The sequence below is a fragment of the Coptis chinensis genome, chromosome 3 (genome assembly GCF_015680905.1).
Source record: "Coptis chinensis isolate HL-2020 chromosome 3, ASM1568090v1, whole genome shotgun sequence".
Classification (NCBI taxonomy): Eukaryota; Viridiplantae; Streptophyta; class Magnoliopsida; order Ranunculales; family Ranunculaceae; genus Coptis; species Coptis chinensis.
The window spans coordinates 1,598,271-1,616,755 of record NC_141458.1 but is presented as its reverse complement, the minus strand read 5'-3'; the positions used below and the strand labels follow the sequence as shown (position 1 = coordinate 1,616,755).

General features: G+C 37.2%; 3 protein-coding genes across 7 annotated transcripts; 2 read left to right on the top strand and 1 right to left on the bottom strand.

The window, feature by feature from the left end:
• Window positions 1–1,097: 1,097 nt before the first annotated feature.
• On the top strand, window positions 1,098–6,396 carry LOC147507132 (U-box domain-containing protein kinase family protein). Of its 2 annotated transcripts, none has more exons than XM_086599857.1 (9): window positions 1,098–1,329; window positions 1,415–1,536; window positions 1,619–1,734; window positions 2,236–2,357; window positions 2,460–2,665; window positions 2,867–2,968; window positions 4,264–4,692; window positions 4,824–5,573; window positions 5,806–6,396. In XM_086599857.1, the coding sequence occupies exons 1-9, from the start codon at window positions 1,173–1,175 to the stop codon at window positions 5,998–6,000; spliced, it is 2,199 nt and encodes a 732-aa protein (XP_086455983.1). In that variant the 5' UTR covers window positions 1,098–1,172; the 3' UTR covers window positions 6,001–6,396. The 2 variants fall into 2 exon arrangements, with proteins under 2 accessions (XP_086455983.1, XP_086455984.1); XM_086599858.1 differs by having other exon boundaries at window positions 1,115–1,329; window positions 5,834–6,396.
• A 213-nt stretch (window positions 6,397–6,609) lies between these two features.
• On the bottom strand, window positions 6,610–10,877 carry LOC147507131 (U-box domain-containing protein 52-like). 2 transcript variants are annotated; one of them, XM_086599856.1, is made up of 9 exons: window positions 10,499–10,877; window positions 10,281–10,384; window positions 10,013–10,134; window positions 9,662–9,925; window positions 8,975–9,224; window positions 8,687–8,782; window positions 8,042–8,470; window positions 7,186–7,935; window positions 6,610–6,995 (listed from the first exon to the last, which is right to left on the bottom strand). In XM_086599856.1, the coding sequence occupies exons 1-9, from the start codon at window positions 10,626–10,628 to the stop codon at window positions 6,780–6,782; spliced, it is 2,361 nt and encodes a 786-aa protein (XP_086455982.1). In that variant the 5' UTR covers window positions 10,629–10,877; the 3' UTR covers window positions 6,610–6,779. The 2 variants fall into 2 exon arrangements, with proteins under 2 accessions (XP_086455982.1, XP_086455981.1); XM_086599855.1 differs by having other exon boundaries at window positions 9,662–10,134; window positions 10,499–10,637.
• A 592-nt stretch (window positions 10,878–11,469) lies between these two features.
• On the top strand, window positions 11,470–17,916 carry LOC147507130 (Cyclophilin-like peptidyl-prolyl cis-trans isomerase family protein). 3 transcript variants are annotated; one of them, XM_086599851.1, is made up of 10 exons: window positions 11,470–11,773; window positions 12,219–12,397; window positions 12,530–12,628; window positions 12,804–12,913; window positions 13,011–13,152; window positions 13,551–13,773; window positions 14,290–14,329; window positions 15,183–15,375; window positions 16,785–16,928; window positions 17,351–17,916. In XM_086599851.1, the coding sequence occupies exons 1-10, from the start codon at window positions 11,554–11,556 to the stop codon at window positions 17,489–17,491; spliced, it is 1,491 nt and encodes a 496-aa protein (XP_086455977.1). In that variant the 5' UTR covers window positions 11,470–11,553; the 3' UTR covers window positions 17,492–17,916. The 3 variants fall into 3 exon arrangements, with proteins under 3 accessions (XP_086455977.1, XP_086455978.1, XP_086455979.1); XM_086599852.1 differs by lacking the exon at window positions 17,351–17,916 and adding an exon at window positions 16,256–16,416 and having other exon boundaries at window positions 11,477–11,773; window positions 16,785–16,916; XM_086599853.1 differs by lacking the exons at window positions 16,785–16,928; window positions 17,351–17,916 and adding exons at window positions 16,256–16,312; window positions 16,373–16,402 and having other exon boundaries at window positions 11,477–11,773.
• Window positions 17,917–18,485: the final 569 nt, after the last annotated feature.

The window sequence follows — 18,485 nt, the reverse complement described above, 5'->3', positions numbered from 1 at the left end:
ATGAAAGACAAAAGTAATAAATTATGTGGATAGTAAAAGGTAATTAAGAGCTACAAGGACATTGGAGCAAAAACTTAAAATAATTTTTTTTTTACCACAATAACAACATCAAAAATAATTTACAATGTATAGACTTAGTATGTTTCCCTTGGTGTTGCATGGCATTTGTATTTTTGATTTCATTTTATCTCCAAATTCAAATCATTCCAATAAACATTCAAAAATTAATCTAGATAAACATTCAAAAGTGCAATATACAAATAAAAAAATATAATTCACATCACAACAAATATATCAAGAAATTGGGGTTTACAAAACTTAACAAATTAATCAATATAATCAATAAGAGTTTATAAAACTTACCAATTAAAATGTGAGAGACTCCCTCTCTCTCTCTGGTTACCAATGAATTAAAGGTTTAGCACATAATTAAAACTCCAATTTATGGGTACATGAAAACAAAAAAATTACCATTAAAATGTTTTTCGAATTCATAAAAAAGATATACAAGAAGTAGAGAGTGGATTTCATTAAAAAGATATGTGAGAAGAGTGAGGGGTTTCATTTTGTTTTTGGTGTCAAAATCTTTGTTTTCATACATAGTAGATATTTATTGCGCTAAAGTTATGGGTGAGTCAAGGTGTACCCGACTACCCTCAGCCCCCTCATTCCGGCACTGCTTACACGAACTAGTCTCTACACTATATGATAGCCGGGTTTTTAGAAACCCACTCTCCACTATCATCGAGTAGGCAAATTGAAATATCCCTATTTACTCAATTTATAAACACTCCCCTCACAAAAATTAGGAAACCCCCCCTCCCTCTTTATTAATAATTTAGAAAAACCCTCTAATGTCACTTAAATTATCTAATTATTCTCTATTTCTCTTTCTGAATTTAAAACAAACTCTTTTTTATTCAGAATTTAGAAAAACAACTTACTAATGTCACTTAGGGAAAAAGAAAAAACCTCGGTGCCTAGCACGGTTTGCATACTTGTATTGAGTATTGAGTGTATGTTATTTGCCAAGGCCTACTACAAACGGGTTTTCTATTGTCAAGGCTTTTATTTGGACATGGGCTTCATTACATTTCCTGTCCATATACTCAATCGGGTTTTGAGTGCAAGTCAACAGTAAACACAATCTTCAACTCCTCTTCTTCTTTCTAATGGCAAGTTCTACAGCATGTGTGGCCATTGCAGTAAGCAAGAGCGGAAGCAGAGCTACACAAAGAGCTCTTAAATGGGCCATGGATAACAATCATCATTCTGTCAACTTTATCCTCATTCATGTCATGCAACCTATCACTTGTATCCCCACTCCATGTAAAAACTCATCCTTTTTTTTTATATTCATGTTATGCTCTAGCTATAGAATATAATATTAATGTGTTTTTTTTCTTTGCTATAGCTGGAAACTTTGTTTCAGTTATGGAAATGGATGCTGATATAGTATCAATGTATAGGCAAGATATGATATTGAAGTGTGATGAAATGTTTCTCCCATATAAAAGATTTTGCAAGAGTAGGAAGGTGAGTTTTATTTCAATTATAACAACTTTATTTTATTAAGCACTTTCATGTTGCATTAGTTTTGACTTTGTTCTATGTTTAGGTGGAGACTTTGGTTTTGGAGGATGAAAATCCTGCTTATGCACTTTCGAGTTATGTATCAGAAAAGGGCTGTAAAAGCTTAGTGTTGGGATATTCCTCGTTAAATTACATCGCGAGGTATAATTCTTAAAACATTTGAAGTATGTATAGGAATGTTGATTGTAATTTATGTAATAAATACATGGACATGGATACAAATTTTTCGGACATATTGGCTTCTGTAAACATGATACCAAAATTACTTTGAAGTCCGAAGGAATTCCCTAATAATTTGTCGTGTTCTAAATGACGTGGTAGTGCACGAAGAAGGTTCTTTTGGTTGTTTGTATCAGTAATCAAGTGTTTTAATGTATTCTGAAATGTGGTATGACATGATGAATTCTTAGAAAATGGAGTTTCCTTGTTATTGTAGTCCGTTGTGTTTTACTCGGTATGGAGGATAACATTTTTTCATTCAGCATCCAACCCTTTTTATTTTAAGAATTGCTTTCGTGTTATTGTCTATTGCTGTGTCATGCTTTATCATAGAGATTTGCTTACCCCCCCTTGGTATGTTAGTGAATGAGAATACTGCCTTATACATTCTTCTACTGATATTTAACCTCAACTTGCACATAGGAAACTAAAGGGCCCAGATGTACCATCAACTATTCTAAAACTTGCCCCAAACACATGCAATATCTATGTCGTAGCAAGACACAAGCTCCTCAAAAATTTGGCAAATTCATCCTCGGTTGCTGGTATTTGGAAATGGCTTGCCTTTACAGATTTAACATTCTGCAATTTGCTTTTATCAGCTTTTTTCTTCATGCTTCATTATTCTTCTCGGTTGATACTACCAGGTATTGGTGCTGGACATGAAATGCTTACTCAAACAGAAAAAAGAGTGGGTGTGGACAGTGTTGATAGGAATGAACTTCATTGTGATTCTGTGGAATCAAAGTCATACAAATCCTTTGAAGAATCGCCAGAAGATGTCAGTGAATTGTCTTTACAAGCATCTACATATGGTGGTTCTTCTATTTCCACTGTCAACGTTGATCCCAAAGTAAGCCATCAGAACTTTGGAAATAGTATATTTGAAGTTCAGATGGGCAAGCAGCGTTTTTAAAATCTGTACATTAATCTAAAGAAATCTTCCTAAAGTTGTTTGGTTTATTCCCTTTCTGACCACCTGCTGTGCATATAGACGCTGCAACATGCAACATAAATCTCAGTACAGTGCTAACATCTAGTGACTGCTTTGCAGAATGAACTTCAGGATGAATTAGAAAGAATGAAGCTAGAACTACAGGCCACTCTTGAAATGTATGATCGAGCTTGCAGAGACTTGGTCCATGTTCAGAATAAGGTAATTGGTGAATCCATTAGTTAAGTTGAATGTTTGTTATCTTCTAAGTGAGAAAAAAATTCGGTCTTTACCGCCTTCAGGGAATGCCTATTTCTGAAGCTAAGGCCCTGTAAACATTTCCTGGCATTTTCATGAAAATATGCTAATACATAATATATTTCATATTTATTACGGTTATAAAGAAATGGATAAAACATAGGGATCAAATCATAGTTCCTGGATCGCTTGATCAAAGATTCATTGCCAACCATTTTGCTACTCCATACATGAGCCATCAGCTCATGCATCTGGTTCTTATAATCTGGGCCACCAATTGGATTGCCCCATTAATCTTTCAGGTTATGCTCTTTGTTTATGTCAGATGGGAAATCAGGGACACACACACACATCCATTGTCGTACTCCTGAGAGCTTTGGTGTTACTTTATAACCAGCAGTCACAGCTGTTTTGGGCAGTTCCTTACTCCGGGAAGGAGTTGTTAAAGTCTTAGGTCTTGAGGGCCCATTCCCTAGAGGAATGCATGTTGTGGAGTAGTATCCCTTTCGCAATCATGTGGACTTATGTTTGGAGAGAAACATGAGACCCATTGATGATAGAGGATCTTCTTTGGAGGAGGTGATTACCTTGATCAAAGGTCTCATATACCTTTGGTAGAAGATGAGGCCCACCATTGGGGTCAGGATGGAATACATTGACGGCCTTTGTGTAGTGTGACTCATCGGGTGGATATTGGAGTTGTTTTTGCATCTTTTTTTATTCTGCATTTACGGTGGGCTTTCTTTTACTTGTAGGATATCTGTTCCTACTACTATGTAACTTTGTTGATCATATATATTGCATGTCAATCTTCACGAAAGATAAGATATGTAGTAGCATGTTTGTTGATTTACTGCATGTCAACGTGACTCTGACAGTCCCAGTGTTGCATGTGAAATTCATTCAACTCTCGTGTTTGAGGAACCCTTGTTGCACGTGGAACTTCATAATTCATGAAGTCCATCATCCTCAACGCCTCACGTGCCTTAAAAATATGGGTGTAGCTTAAAAGATCTTGGCAATGGTATCCAAAAATCCAAACTCTCTGCTAAAAGGAGTAAGGGAAAAATTCAAGGCATTACAAAGAGTCGAGAGAGAGGGGAGTGGAAGAAGCAATAGCTTTTTCTATCTGCTATGTGTAAAGAATATCCTCCATGTTGCATATTAACTTATTTGTTGGTTTTAAATGCTCTGTATTTAGTATTTACTAACTCTGAATATGCGTGAATGCCGTCATGCATACATGGGCCACTATTTAGGTCCAGTCACTCTCATCTGAATGCCTTGAAGATGCAAGGAGATTGAATGCTGTTCTGGATAGAGAAGAAGTGTTGAGAAATATTGTTGCTGAGGAAAAATCGAACCACTTGGAAGCCATGAAGGAAGTTGAGGTGTCAAAGCAATTGCTTGCAAGAGAATCTCATGAAAGACAGAAAGCAGAACTGAATGCTCTCACTGAGTCCTCGATGAAGCAAGAAATACTTAATGCTCTATTCTCTAGTGACAAAAGGTACAGAAAGTACAGCAAGGATGAAATAGAGCTCGCAACTGAGTTTTTCTCCGACACCAAGAAGATAGGTGAAGGGGGGTATGGGAAAGTGTACAAATGCACTCTGGATCATACCCCTGTAGCCATCAAAGTTCTTCATCCGGATTCATCTGATAAGAAGCAAGAGTTTTTAAGAGAGGTATCATGACCTTGAATAGTGTTGTCCACATATATATGTTGCAGTCCATATGATCATACTTCTCAGTTTTAGGTGTTTCAACTGATTGAATTTATTTTCCTGTCAATTGTTCCTTGTCAAATACTTGGCAGGTTGAAGTTCTTAGCCAGCTACGTCATCCCCACTTGGTTTTATTACTTGCCGCTTGTCCTGAAATTGGATGTCTAGTGTATGAATACATGGAAAATGGCAGTCTTGAGGAACTTCTTTTTTGCAGGAAGAGCACACCACCTCTTCCATGGTTTGTTCGTTTCCGAATGGCTTTTGAAGTAGCTTCTGGTTTAGCATTTTTACACAGCTCAAAACCAGAACCAATTGTTCATACTGATCTGAAACCAGGAAATATTTTGCTAGACAGAAATTTTGTGACCAAGATTGGAGATGTTGGACTTGCTAAGTTCATGTCAGACGTTGTTCCTGACAGTGTCACTGAGTACAGAGACTCTGTCCTTGCAGGGACAGTCTATTACATGGACCCAGAATACCATAGAACGGGTACCATTAGACCAAAATCAGATGTTTATGCTTTTGGCGTTATTCTTCTCCAGTTGTTGACAGCTCGCCATCCAAAGGGGCTAATTTCGGCTGTTGAGAACGCCATTAGTAGCGGTTCCTTTGCAGACATACTAGACAAGTCAATTTCAGATTGGCCTCTTGCTGAATCAGAGGAGTTAGCAGGCATTGCATTAAAATGCTCAAAACTTAGATGCAGGGACAGACCTGATCTTGAATTTGAAGTCCTGCCGATGCTTAAGAGGCTTAAAAGTAGAGCAGATTCTGGTTTCCACCTACAAAAGGACAGTATTTATGCTCCAAACAACTACTTCTGCCCAATCCTTCAGGTATATCTTTGGTTCTATTTAAATTAGGGTGGAGATTAATGTCAAGCACTGACCTACGGAAACCTGATACACGTACCCCCAATTAAAAAAAAAATCCACACACTCACACCCGAAGTGTTGGTATGACATGTCGTATAGTATGGAGTGTTTGTTAGATAGATTTAGTGTGAACTGTTTCTCCAGGGAGAACACATCTGTTTGCCTAAATAATATATTGTTTATGGTAATGCAGGAGGTAATGAATGATCCATATGTTGCAGCTGATGGATTTACCTATGAATACAGAGCGATCAAGGCATGGCTTGAAAAGCACAGTGTATCTCCCGTTACAAGGCTTAAGCTCCCACATACCATGCTAACTCCAAATAATGCTTTGCATTCCTTCATACAAGAGTGGAGACAACGTGTAACATGTGTCAGTTCCTAGACTGGAGAATTTCTCAAAGATTGACAAGTTTATAACCAGTGTTCTCAGAGTGTATGAGAAATATGGGAGAGATATGCAATAATTAAGAGATCACAGAAGCTCATAGATGAGGTCTAGGTACCTCCAACTGTATAGAAATAGAAGTATTATAGGAGCAGTTTGTCTGCCTATTGAGGTAAGTTTCTTTCATGCTTTCCTTGGGTTTTTTCTTTTGTTTTCAGGAAAAGTTTCTTTTATTGATTTGAAAAGATGTAAGATTCATTGCAACACAAGTCCATTGGTACATCTTGTAAGAATCAATTTCTTGTATTGTGTATACTTTTGTACTATATTTTTACTCTTATCAGATTCGGAAGAAAGAGAGGAAACTGGCCCCTTTTATAGGGTTGTTTGCAATTGTAAAACCTTGTAATATTTGGATTTTAACTTTTGCTACGCAAGATGGGCTGCAGATTTCCATCAGCTTGGCTATCGAGTAAAGTAACTGATAACACTTCCGTATAAGGATAAAGGATTTTAATGGAGATGAGTTGAGTTCCATTTCTATATTAACCTAAAGGAACTTGATCACAGTAATAATTTCATGGTAACTCGAGGTGATGGAAGATATTAGAAAAGGAGAGTGCATTCTTTGCTACGTATAAATTCAGGAAAACAAAAATTTCCTTAGTGTTTTTTTTTACAACTATGAAGTATAAAAGTGCTAAATTTCCTCATCCCATGATCCTCTCCATTTACTCACGTTATAAAGACCTCGTTTGTGATTCTTATTTAAGTCATTATTCATCATCTTTGTCTTCATGAAGTGGGAGTACATCACTTAGCACTGAATTTCCTTCTCCACTTGAAGGATTTGCAGTTGCGTTGGATGGAGTCTCTTTCAAGCGTGGTGCGCCTCCTTCTCCATTTAATGTTCTTGTAGATCTCTCTTCAAAGTATGATCTCATTCGTATTCCACTCTTAGGACTGTTCCTCAGTCGTGGTGAGCTTCTCTCCTGATTGTTCATAACAAAAGCAAGTTGTGTAAGAGAATTATTTTCTACAAACTCAATCTGTCTTCTTTGTAAGTTGATATACCGATTTAGACTAAGGCATTTAAATCATGGAAGAATGTTTTGTGAAACATTTGCTCCTTCATGTTTAAGTAGACAGCAATGCTGTCTCTCAAATTACGTACTAACTAACCTGAGTAGCTCTTGGGGACCATGGAAGAGAATTTGCAGGAGACCTAAATTCTCTGATGGTGCTTGATTCACCTAGGGCTCTTAGCTGGAGGAGCTCCGGTAATATTTTTGAACCGAGGTCAGGTCGATCCTTTTTCCTTAACTCGGCACACTGAAGTGCCAGTTTTGCAAATGCCAACGTTTCTTCCATTGGCCAGTCTGGCACCGCAGGATCAAGCAACCCTCGAAAAGTACCTCTTTCAATTGACCTTTCAACATTGTGAGTGAGACCCATTGCCGGCTTTGCAGTTATAAGTTGGAGCAACATAATCCCAAGAGAGTATATATCAGACTTGGTTCCTAGCATGCCCGTTTGTTGGTACTCTGGGTCTATGTAACAAAATGTCCCCGCTGCTGATGTCATGTGATACTGAGTAACCGTGTTGGCCACCGAGGGTGGGACCAAACGTGCCAGCCCAACGTCACTGATCTTGGTCACATAGTTGTGATCTAGGAGAATATTGCCTGGTTTAAGGTCCCGGTGCACCAGGGGCTCTGGTTTTGTTTGGTGAAGGAATAGAAGTCCAGTTGCAATCTCGGCTGCTATCTTGAATCGAGTCCACCATGGAATCGTAGGTGTCCCTCCCCTCCTAAAGAGCCTTTCTTCTAAGCTACCATTGTCCATGTACTCGTAGACTAAGCATCCGGACTCAGGACAGGCGCCGAGCAAAAGAACCATGTTTGGATGTCTAATGCAGCTTAACACTTCCACCTGCGTAGTCATGTTTGTTCATCATGAATACAAAATTTCGTGATAAAGACATAAATGCATAGTTATTTACTTATGCTACCACCACCGCTAGCACTATATATGTTACCTCTTGTTGGAATTGTTTCATCCCTTGTGCTGCATCCGATCTTAAGACCTTAATGGCAACTGGTGTGTGATCAAGCTCAGCTCTATAAACTGGCCCATATCCACCTTCACCAATCTTCAGAGAATCTGAGAAGTTATCAGTAGCAATCTCGATCTCTTCTATGTCGTATTTTCTGTATCGTATGTTACTGTTCGCCAAAGCAGTCAAGACTTTGGTTTTCGCTTCTGCTTCAGTCAGGGCCTTAATCTCGACATCCTTCCTCCTCTTTGTCTCCAGTTCGGCTATCCTTTTCGATGCTGCAGCAGCTTCATTGGCCGCCTGCGTCCTCGCCTTTTGCATCTTGGCAATTGCAAGTGCTGCCTCTTCAGCAAGCTTTGCATCCTCAAACTTGCGAGCTTCATTAATTTTCCATTGGTGAAACTCTACAGCCTGATATCAAACATCACAGATACCAATTTTCTTAGTAACTTGGTTTTGAAGGAAACCAAGAAAGGTTCATGCAAACTTGGTGAGTCAATGGTAGTTAAATGTTGCAACCATTGATCTTAACTTATATTTGGTACTAGGGTTATAAGCAGGTCCTCAGTTATAAACTGTTGTAGCTCAACAACATATGATCAGGTGTTCAGATTGAAGAGATCTTACCTTGTGTCTAGCTGAGACTGCTTCTTTGCAGGCTGTGCTGTACATGTCCATGGTTTGCTTTAGCTCCATTTTTAGTCTCCTCATCTCAGCCTCTATCTGTTGAAAGGAGGATGTATTTATTAGTTACCGTCCTTGAAAGTAATGGACTACCTATCTGACTAAAATCAATAACGTTGCAAATTTGATTTGAAAGGATGTTAGGTTATCTGACTTTTTCTAGGACAGGATCTTCGACATAAGTCCTAATAACAAAGCTAATTAACATATAAGTTCACTCAATTAACTAACCGCAGCGGTGCTGTTCACAGAACTGCTAGAGTTGGGGAACTCATTAGTGGCATAGTCAAAAGATCGGAAGCCAGAGGATCCTAAGAAAAGATTAGCATCTGCGGCAGTGTCACGACTGTATTTTGTCCTAGGAGAGAGCGTGTCAGTTGGAAATGTGCTATTAGGGGTCTTGTTGGTGGACTTGTCCCATGGTGGTCTCATGTTTCTATCCCACGACCTTCTATCTGAACCCTCATTTCTCCAATTTTGCCTACACAAAGGAAAGGCTGTTGTTCATCAAACGGCACTAGCAAAAATAATGCACGAAGGCTAAATCTACAAACTTGTTATACACGACTGTATGTAAAATTATCTTAAAGTCATCGTTAACTCCTTAATAAAAATACAGTAAGCGCCCAAAACAAACAAACCATATATCTTATAAAGGCCCTTTAAGTTTAAAGTTGTAGAAAACCATGAGTTTAAGTTTATAGCCTGGAATAAGTCGAAGGTTGCACGGTGCTTATCTGAGTTCGTTTATCCTTGTTACATAATTTAGAAGGGTATGCTGGTGTGTTGCAGTTTGCAACCCTAGATGTACAAAGCCATGAATTACTTCAGAGGAACCATTTCAATAGGTCCATATATAAATGGGCAGTCCTTAAAAGAGAATGTGTGAAATAATATAGATATACACGCTTATCTTACTTCGTTGCATCCTCAGAGTCAGAGGGACTAGGAGCATGAGACGGCTGTCCCAATGGAGAAGGTGGTCTGGAACGTGCTCCAGGAGAAGATGGTGTCCTGGATCGTGCCACTGGAGAAGATTGTCTAGGTGGAGTTGCAGTGACAGGAGGAGTGCGACTCGCCGATTTGATGGTCACTGCCCTACCCTTTGCTATGACATACACAGAACAGAAGTCCGGTGCAGACTTAACTAATGAACTTGGGACATCTGCATTCTTTAACTTCCTGTGCGTACAAAAGAAACGCACACAAATTGTTAGTAATTTCCATAAATTACTTAACAAGGAACAACGCAGTATGAGAGATTCACACCTTGCAAGAAATCCCCTTGTTGAGGCACCCACCACAATATTGTTAATGCAATATTGATTAATGTAAGCAATGATTGCCTCTGGAATATCCCCATCATCTAGGATTACCTCTTTAGTACGAACCTGAAGTCCTTACAATTAGTTCCAACAATCACAATGATAGTGCTCATAACAAAAAGATCACTAAACTTGTCATGCATGCATGCATGTTGAAGTCAAGAATGATGTGTAAAAGTTCTTCCTAATGTAACATTTCAACAATTACTTACCCCTTTACGAGCACAAAATCCACGATAGGGAAGGAAAAGTTGTTTTATTTCAGATTCAAATGCTTCTCGGTTGGTCTCAGAGCTTAAGTTAGAATTAGGAGAATCTGTGAAATCCAAAAAGAAAATGTTAACAACAACAATTCTAATGATGGCAATGCATGGCTCATCAGATTATCATTAATCAAGAACAAAACAATGTATCTACCACTTGTACGTACGGTTTCGTATTCTAACATGAATGAGCATGAGGTGTGGCGTATCCGATAGTAGATTATCGACGGTCCATTTCACAGCCGCTTGGCTATGCTTGTCTTTATCAATCGCAACCGCAGTAATTTCATTGGCCATCCAAACTTTTTTTTTAAAATTTTTTGAACGAAAAACGCCGGCGGTATGGCACCACTAGCTAGCTCATATGTTGCACCACCAATGCTGCCACCCCCACCACCACCACCAACAATAACAACAACAACAACAACAACAACAACAACAAACAATGGTCAATCTTTCCTTTCACTCTTTTACCATCATTTCCTTCCTCTCTTTTCCCTATGTAATATTTACACCATCCATAAAGTCCAAGATAAGGCCAAAAACAGACATAACAAACTCTCCTAAGTCCTATCTATCTATCTCTACACTATATGATAGCCGGGTCTTTAGGAGGCACACTTCTCAACCGAACCGTGTATTTTTAATCTCTCTATTTTAAGATTTTAGAACCACCTCCCTTAATTATTCTAAGCATTTCCTTTTTAAATAATTTACAAAAAACTCCTTTATTTTACTGAAATTAGAATTAGCTTCACATTATTTAAAATAATTTAGAAAATTTCTTTTACAACACTGAAATTATATTCATAAAAACACTGAATATTTTTATATTGTTTTTAAGATTAGAACTAGAATTCATAAAATCATACTACCCCCGAGAGATGTACACCGATGTGTAGCAAGGTTTGCATACTTGTCCATGACTACTCATTTTGGGAGAGGGGTTATCAGAAAAACCAACTTGGTTGGTTTCTCTGTCTGTCCGCTCATCTCTTCCTTTTTTTCTTTTTTGTCTCTCTCACTCTCCAAGTTTAAAGACTTAATATATATAACAACCTGGTCAACTCCTTTTCCTATACTTTTGACCATATAATATTAATGGATCCAAGCCCAAGCCCAAGCCCAAGCCCAAGCCCAAGAACAACATCGTCTTCAACTCACTTTTCATGGAGATTTTGAGACATGAGCTGAAAACACTACAAGAAAGAAAAAAAAGGGGATGTCATCAATATACGTATTAGAACCACCAACAAAAGGGAAAGTGATAGTGAAGACAAGTTATGGGGCAATAGATATAGAACTATGGCCAAAAGAAGCATCAAAAGCTGTTAGAAACTTTGTTCAGCTTTGTTTAGAAGGTTATTATGATGGAACTGTTTTCCATCGTGTTATTAAATCTTTTCTTGTTCAAGGTGGTGATCCAACTGGTTCTGGCACAGGTATAATCATTTTATCGATTTTAGTTCAATTGGATTATTCAAGTTGGGTTCTTTAGTGGAAGATTATGTGTTTGGTGTTGTTTTTTAGGTTGTGCATTGTTTTGTTGTATTACTGTTGGTTGAGGTATTGCATGAAAATTCAACTATATGATAACTTGTAATCTTGTGACACCACATTATACGTTTTATAAATGGGTAATACATCACTAAGTTTTACCAGGCTCTTTTGTTCGACTACTAAAACGAGGGAGCCAATGGAGTCCAACATGTACTAATGCAATCTACTAATTAAATTCATTGCGTAGATTTCTAAACGTAGTACGAAAGCCCTTGTCCACAACAACTGGGATTGAGAAACTCATGCATGTTACTTAGTGTGTGTGTTCTCAACATACGTGTTTTTCTCGTATTAAATTATCAAAAATATGGCAATTATTTGTTTCAGGTGGTGAAAGTATCTACGGGGGTGTGTTTGCTGATGAGTTTCATTCACGTTTAAGATTCAAGCATAGGGGATTAGTTGCATGTGCTAATGCTGGGTCACCACATTCAAATGGTAGTCAGTTCTTTATAACATTGGACCGATGTGATTGGCTTGATCGAAAGAACACTATATTTGGAAAGGTATTCCTACTTTTCTAGTGATTCCTTCTGTGACTTACGACTATAGAATTCTTCTCTTTCAATTTTCTTTTGTTTTTGTTTTTCCGTTCACTAATGGACTCAATGTTACTGGCTATCATTCAAATATTACAGGTGACTGGTGACTCAATCTATAATCTCTTGAGGTTAGGTGAGGTTGAAACTGATAAGAATGACCGGCCTTTGGAGCCTCCAAAGATTCTCTCTGTTGAGGTAAGTTTAACTCTTAGTATGCAGCTTGTGTAGGCATTTTTATTGGTAACTAGCTTGTATAGGCATTTTATAAGTGTTCTAGACTTTCATCTCTTCCTGTGATTTACAAGGTTTCTCAATCTGATATAGTGATCTTGAACTGTTACATATGTGATTGCTGGTGTCTATGTTTCAGGTATTATGGGACCCTTTTGATGATATTATTCCTAGGCAAGCACCTGCAAAGGCATTGTCTCATTCCTCAACTGGCACCGAGAGCAAGGATCAGAAGAAGAAAGCTGTCAAGTGAGTTCTATTGCTCAAAGATTGAACGTTGTGGTATTAAGTTAATCATTGCAAGCTTACCTCAACAAGTATCTAATATATGTTTCACAACGTGCAGGAAGTTGAGTTTGCTTTCATTCGGAGAAGAAGCAGAAAAAGAGGAGAATGAATTGGCAGCTGTGAAAGAAAAGATTAAAAGTAGCCATGATGTATTGAATGATCCTCGTCTCCTCAAAGACAATCTACAGAAGAAGGAATTGGTAATTATTTCTCTAACTGTTAAGTGATGTTAGTTTTTAAAGGGATACTTTTCCATTTACAAACGTCCTAAAAGAAATATGAATATAAATTTCCAACACTTTGACTCAGCATGCATGTATCAAGAAATATGAAATATACGAGCAGGCTAGTTCTTTTTGTTGAGAAATGTGGACATTTTCAATTGAAAATCTTCGCCTCAAATCTCATGACCTTGAGGTCCTAGATAGCCTTGGTCTTGTTTTCTGTTTTTTTTAATCTCTCTTTCCCTCTTTGTTGTTGTTGTTGTTGTTGTTGTTGTTTCTGCATTCTAATGTATCACGATGCAATCCTTTATTCTTATGTTTCACCTTGCATCTCTGACTAGTTGAGCTAATTAAATGAGATAATTTCAATGTAGGATCCCGCAGAACTTAAGAGGACAAAAGATTTGCAGTTATCGGTGAGAGAAGCTCTAAGCTCAAAGAAAGAAGAACCACAAAAAGAATCAGAAGTCAACCCTTCTAGTTCCCATGATCTTAGTGATGAGGATGAGGCCCAATTTGATGCACGTATGCGCCGTCAAATTATTAAAAAGCGTCATGAACTGGGTGATCTCCCAACTAAGAGGAAATTGCCTAATGGTAAGATACTGATGCTCTACTTGTGCATCCTCCAAAATTTTGACAACAACTCTGTTATTTTTCATGTCTTCCCCTTTTTTAACAACATTCTCTTTTATTTTTGTTCATGAAATGCCAAGTGTGTATGGAATATGATAAAAAGCTGAAAAACTGCAAAGTGAGATGAGGTGTTCACTGGGGGGGGGGGGCGGAGGGTTTAGGGTTCCACACTTAGTTACATCCTTGTCCAAACCCCTGAATGGCGTGTAGATCCTTTTGGTGTAGTGATGGGAAACGGGGAAATAAATGCTTGGGTCCCTTCATATTTTTTTGGGATTAAAAACTTTCTTGAAGAATATAAAGATCTCATGGGACATTGTGAGCATTTTTTGGTGTTGTGTGCATACAGATAACAAAACACGAGCACATATCACGCATTAATTCAACTTAGCTAGATCTTGATTAATTTTCTTTCTGAAACCATTGAGTCGAATTTGATTGTAGTCAACCTCACTTAATATGTATTTCGCTTTGCAGAGAGTTCTACTCCCAAGGAACGTCGTATCTCCCCTCCAAGGTTAGATTCGATCCAAATGTTTTTACTCTTGCTGCTATACTACATGTTATTTATGTTTCATATGAAGTGGACCAATATGAGTGGAGTTGTCGAGTTTCTTAGTTCTTATATTACCACTATATTCATGCCAAGCCTTGTAAGAATGTAAAAGAACCTACTATGTAAGTATCTTGGATCCTCCTGCAAGGAACGAATTCAAAATTCTCAACGTTAAAAAAATTCAAAAAAATTGTATGTGTTATCTTTTATGGAGTTTTGAGAGTATATTTACAATAATCTGAGTGAGCATTGTTGAGATTTTTAATCCTACATTGAGTATCCTAAGCCTTGCCTCTCCACTCATCACCAATTAGTCTTGAGTTGGCACATATAATATGGTATTAGAGCAGGCTATTTCTCTGGCCAAAAGGGCCCATGTACTCCATGTCACCCATTTAAAAATTGTCCACGTGTTCAACTCAAGATTACGCCACACGTGAGGGGGTGTGTTGAAATTTAGTATCCCACATCAGGTATCTTAAGCCTTACAAAAATGAACCTTGGGTCCTTTCTACTCATCACCAATTGGTTTTGAGTTGGATGCCCACATATAAGCATAAAATTCGAATTTTTCCCAAGGCTGGATACTTGATGGTCTCAGTTTGCAAATATTATTGACAATTCCTTAAGATGGAATTGAAGTTGTTGTATGACTTGTACCCACTGATGATACAACAGATACAATGAAAAGTTGTGAAGGTTTGGTAGATCATTGCAACAGATGAACCCGAAAATCAATTATTGCATAAAATTTAGTTATGCTTCTGAAAACCAAGTATCTTGATTTCATAATCCTTCCCCACATGCTAATCAGGTCGGACGATCAGGAATCAGATGACGAATCTAAGGTGGAAAAGTTGTCTTTAAAGAAGAAAGGAATAGGCTCCGAAGCCAGGCTTGAGCACATGGATACAGCAGATGAGGACCTACAACTACTGAACCGTGCCGAGCAAATTAGACAATTGCAGAAACAAAAGAAGCGCAGGCGTCAGGGCCGTGAAGAAGAGGTACTCATCTTAAATAATTAAATATTCCAAAGAAATTTTGTATCCACACACCATATGCCCATGCATCAGATTCCAAGCTGTCTTACTAGTATATTCCAAAAAAAACTAACAAATAATTAAGTTAATAATAAATAAATAAAGATGAAACAAACAAAAAGTTTCCAGTTACTTTTTTCAATTATCACGTCTATCAAAGTGTCAATTCTCAATGGTTTTGTTGTTACTGATTATTATTATTATTATATTATGTCATTAGTGGTATTAGTATTGTTGTTATTGTTAGTATTATTACTATTATTGCTGTTCTTTGTTTTACCGTTGTTTTTGTGCCCTGTTCGCAATATATGTTTCCATTCTGCATCAAGCATGGCAACTCAGATTTTTCCACAAAAGCCAAACATAGACACTAGTTGCATTTATAAGCTTATAGCCATATGTAACCATCCCACAGAAGGCCTCTTCTTTGTAGTGCATCAACCTCGACCAGTACGTAACCCAATTTTTTCAAGCCACATCAATTGGATTCGGACTAAAAAGGACTTCTACTAATAATTCCACCCCTCCAAACATATGGATTGGTGGTTTGAAAAGAAGTGTCTCACCATCAGACTAAATAGCCTTCCTGTAATACTCCTATAGAATCTTTCTTGTACTGATTATGATGGTTTTATCCAAAGTTAAATGTTTTCAAGATATAACTATCAAACTGTGTACTCTTCTTCGTATGAAAAGTAATCGTAGAATTAAAAGGCTCAATGCAGCTGATGAACATGTGCTGCGACGTTCAAATCACCTAACTTGTAGGGTTTCAAGCTAACATTTAACTTGTGTAATTGTTTTATTTCTATATTTTATTCACTGAAGCTGGATTATTACACAGAACTTTTTCGCAGAAAAATGGATAAACTCTATGGCAAGTCGGTGCATTATACTTGTGGTTTGTTCAGCACTTCATAAATTCATATCTATGTTGGATGTCAATACAGTGTCATCTCAGGTTAAATATAATTGATACGACCTTGGTTAAGTGCCAGTGATAAGGTAACTGAAACAGGCAGTTTGACACCATTTATTTTGTACGCAATTCTCAATACATGTCAAGTTCTACTCATCTTAGAATTAAGGGTCTAGGGATATACACAGCAAAAACCTGAATAGTTTGTTGATGGCTTTACATATTGGGGTCTAATTATTATTTTGAGAGTTGAGACTATAGTTTAGAAAAAATAAAGTACCTTCAGATGATCAGATCTGTTCTTTCTGGTTTGATTTTTTCTCTTTTAGTGAGCATTAATGAAGGAGTTTTGTAAACTGACTTGCATTTCTTGTAGGCAGTGATATTCAGAGTATATGATATCCCTTGTGCAGTAACCTGTTTTTCTCAGACCAGGGATTTTTTATTTTTCTAGGTGCTGGCAAAACTTGAGAAGCTCAAGAAGTCCTTTCCCTCCAAACACACTGCACCAGGTGCTGAAATTGGAGATGCCACCGACAATGACTTATCTGGATGGAAGACCGTTAAGTTGAAATTTAACCCTGGAATTTCTGGCAAGGCAAGCTCTGTTTCCCTGCCTTTTGAGTTTTAAAAAGGACAATTATGATGTGATACTCTATTTCATTTCATTTATATATCCCATTCATAACTAGATATTTCACATTTTGTCCCATACTACTTATCCATTTTTCTTTCTGACAATTCTTTCTTAAAAATTATAAAGAAAAATCATTGGCATCCACAAAGCTTTGTTACTTACAAAACAGAAGCAAGCAACTGTGTTTATAGACACTATTGATAGGAAAATAGTTTTCTTAGCTTTTGAATGAGCATGTGGCTTTGCATTGAAGTTGTTATTTTTGCTGCGTTGAATTTTTTATAATTGAAAATGGACACCAAACTCTGAGCTTGTCTGAGTCTTACACAGGTAGTTATACACTTACGAGCAATCAATCTCATAGTTTCAGAATGTGTTTGCAGGATGACATGGCTCGGAAGGAGAAACCAGAAGATTATGTGCTGCATGATCCACTCCTGGAGAAAGGGAAAGAAAAGTTTAACAAGATGCAAGCCAAAATCAAGAAACGAGACCGGGAATGGGCTGGCAAATCTCTTGCTTAATGTCATATGTACTTACCTGGTTTTCTTACAAGGCAAGTGTAGCATGCAACCAACTTCAGTCTCTACTCAAAGTCAAATCAGAAATGGAGATTTGATAGGCGAATGGACAGTTGTGGTAATCTTCCTGTCATTGTTTGGTGAAATTCACTTGAACCCGACGGTTGTGATGCACCATCCGGACCCTCTGCGCAAAATATCAAAAGTTATAGCAGTTTCTTTCTCATGAATATACGTGTGCCATCTAGTGTTCCTGATTTTTCTTGTTTTATTTTTATCTCAAGTTTTTCAGGTTGAATCACATTCTTTACATGTCTTGAACTGCTGTCATCCTACTTGTATTATACATGTGAATGTGATATATGGAAGTTGCAGTGTACTAGTGTTACATCGACTAAATAACACAATAAATCAAAGTCCTTTTAATATTTTGAGTAATTGTTCAGCTAAATGGCACGATTTTTAAATCTTGAACACCATGTCTGACTTAAGTCTGTATTAAACAATGACTTGTTCCTTGCACAGTCGTAAGTTGGAGAAAACCAGAAAAGAGTCGCCATCATGTAGAAGGCGAACTTTATACTTTTTTACAATATGGGGACCATTTTTACAATGTAGGAACTTTATACTAGGAACTTCCGTCAAATTTCTCTAACACCGTTTATAATTTGTATTAATTTTCATTTTATAAATTAATACAAATGAAAATTAATTTGTAATGTTGAAAAAAAATTAATATAAATTAATTTGTAATGTTGAAAAAAATTAATATAAATTTTCTAATTTGCAATGTTGAAAAATAAAATAAAAATTAATACAAATTAGAAATGGTGTTAGAGAAATTTAACGGAAGTTCCTACATTGTAAAAATCAAATAGTTTGGTTTCCAAACTGTCAGGAAAAAAAGTTTGGTCTCCATATTGTCAAAAGGTGTAAAGTTTGATACCATTTTTAGTCGTTTTTCGCATATAGAATTAGCCAATTAGGTAAGAGGCAA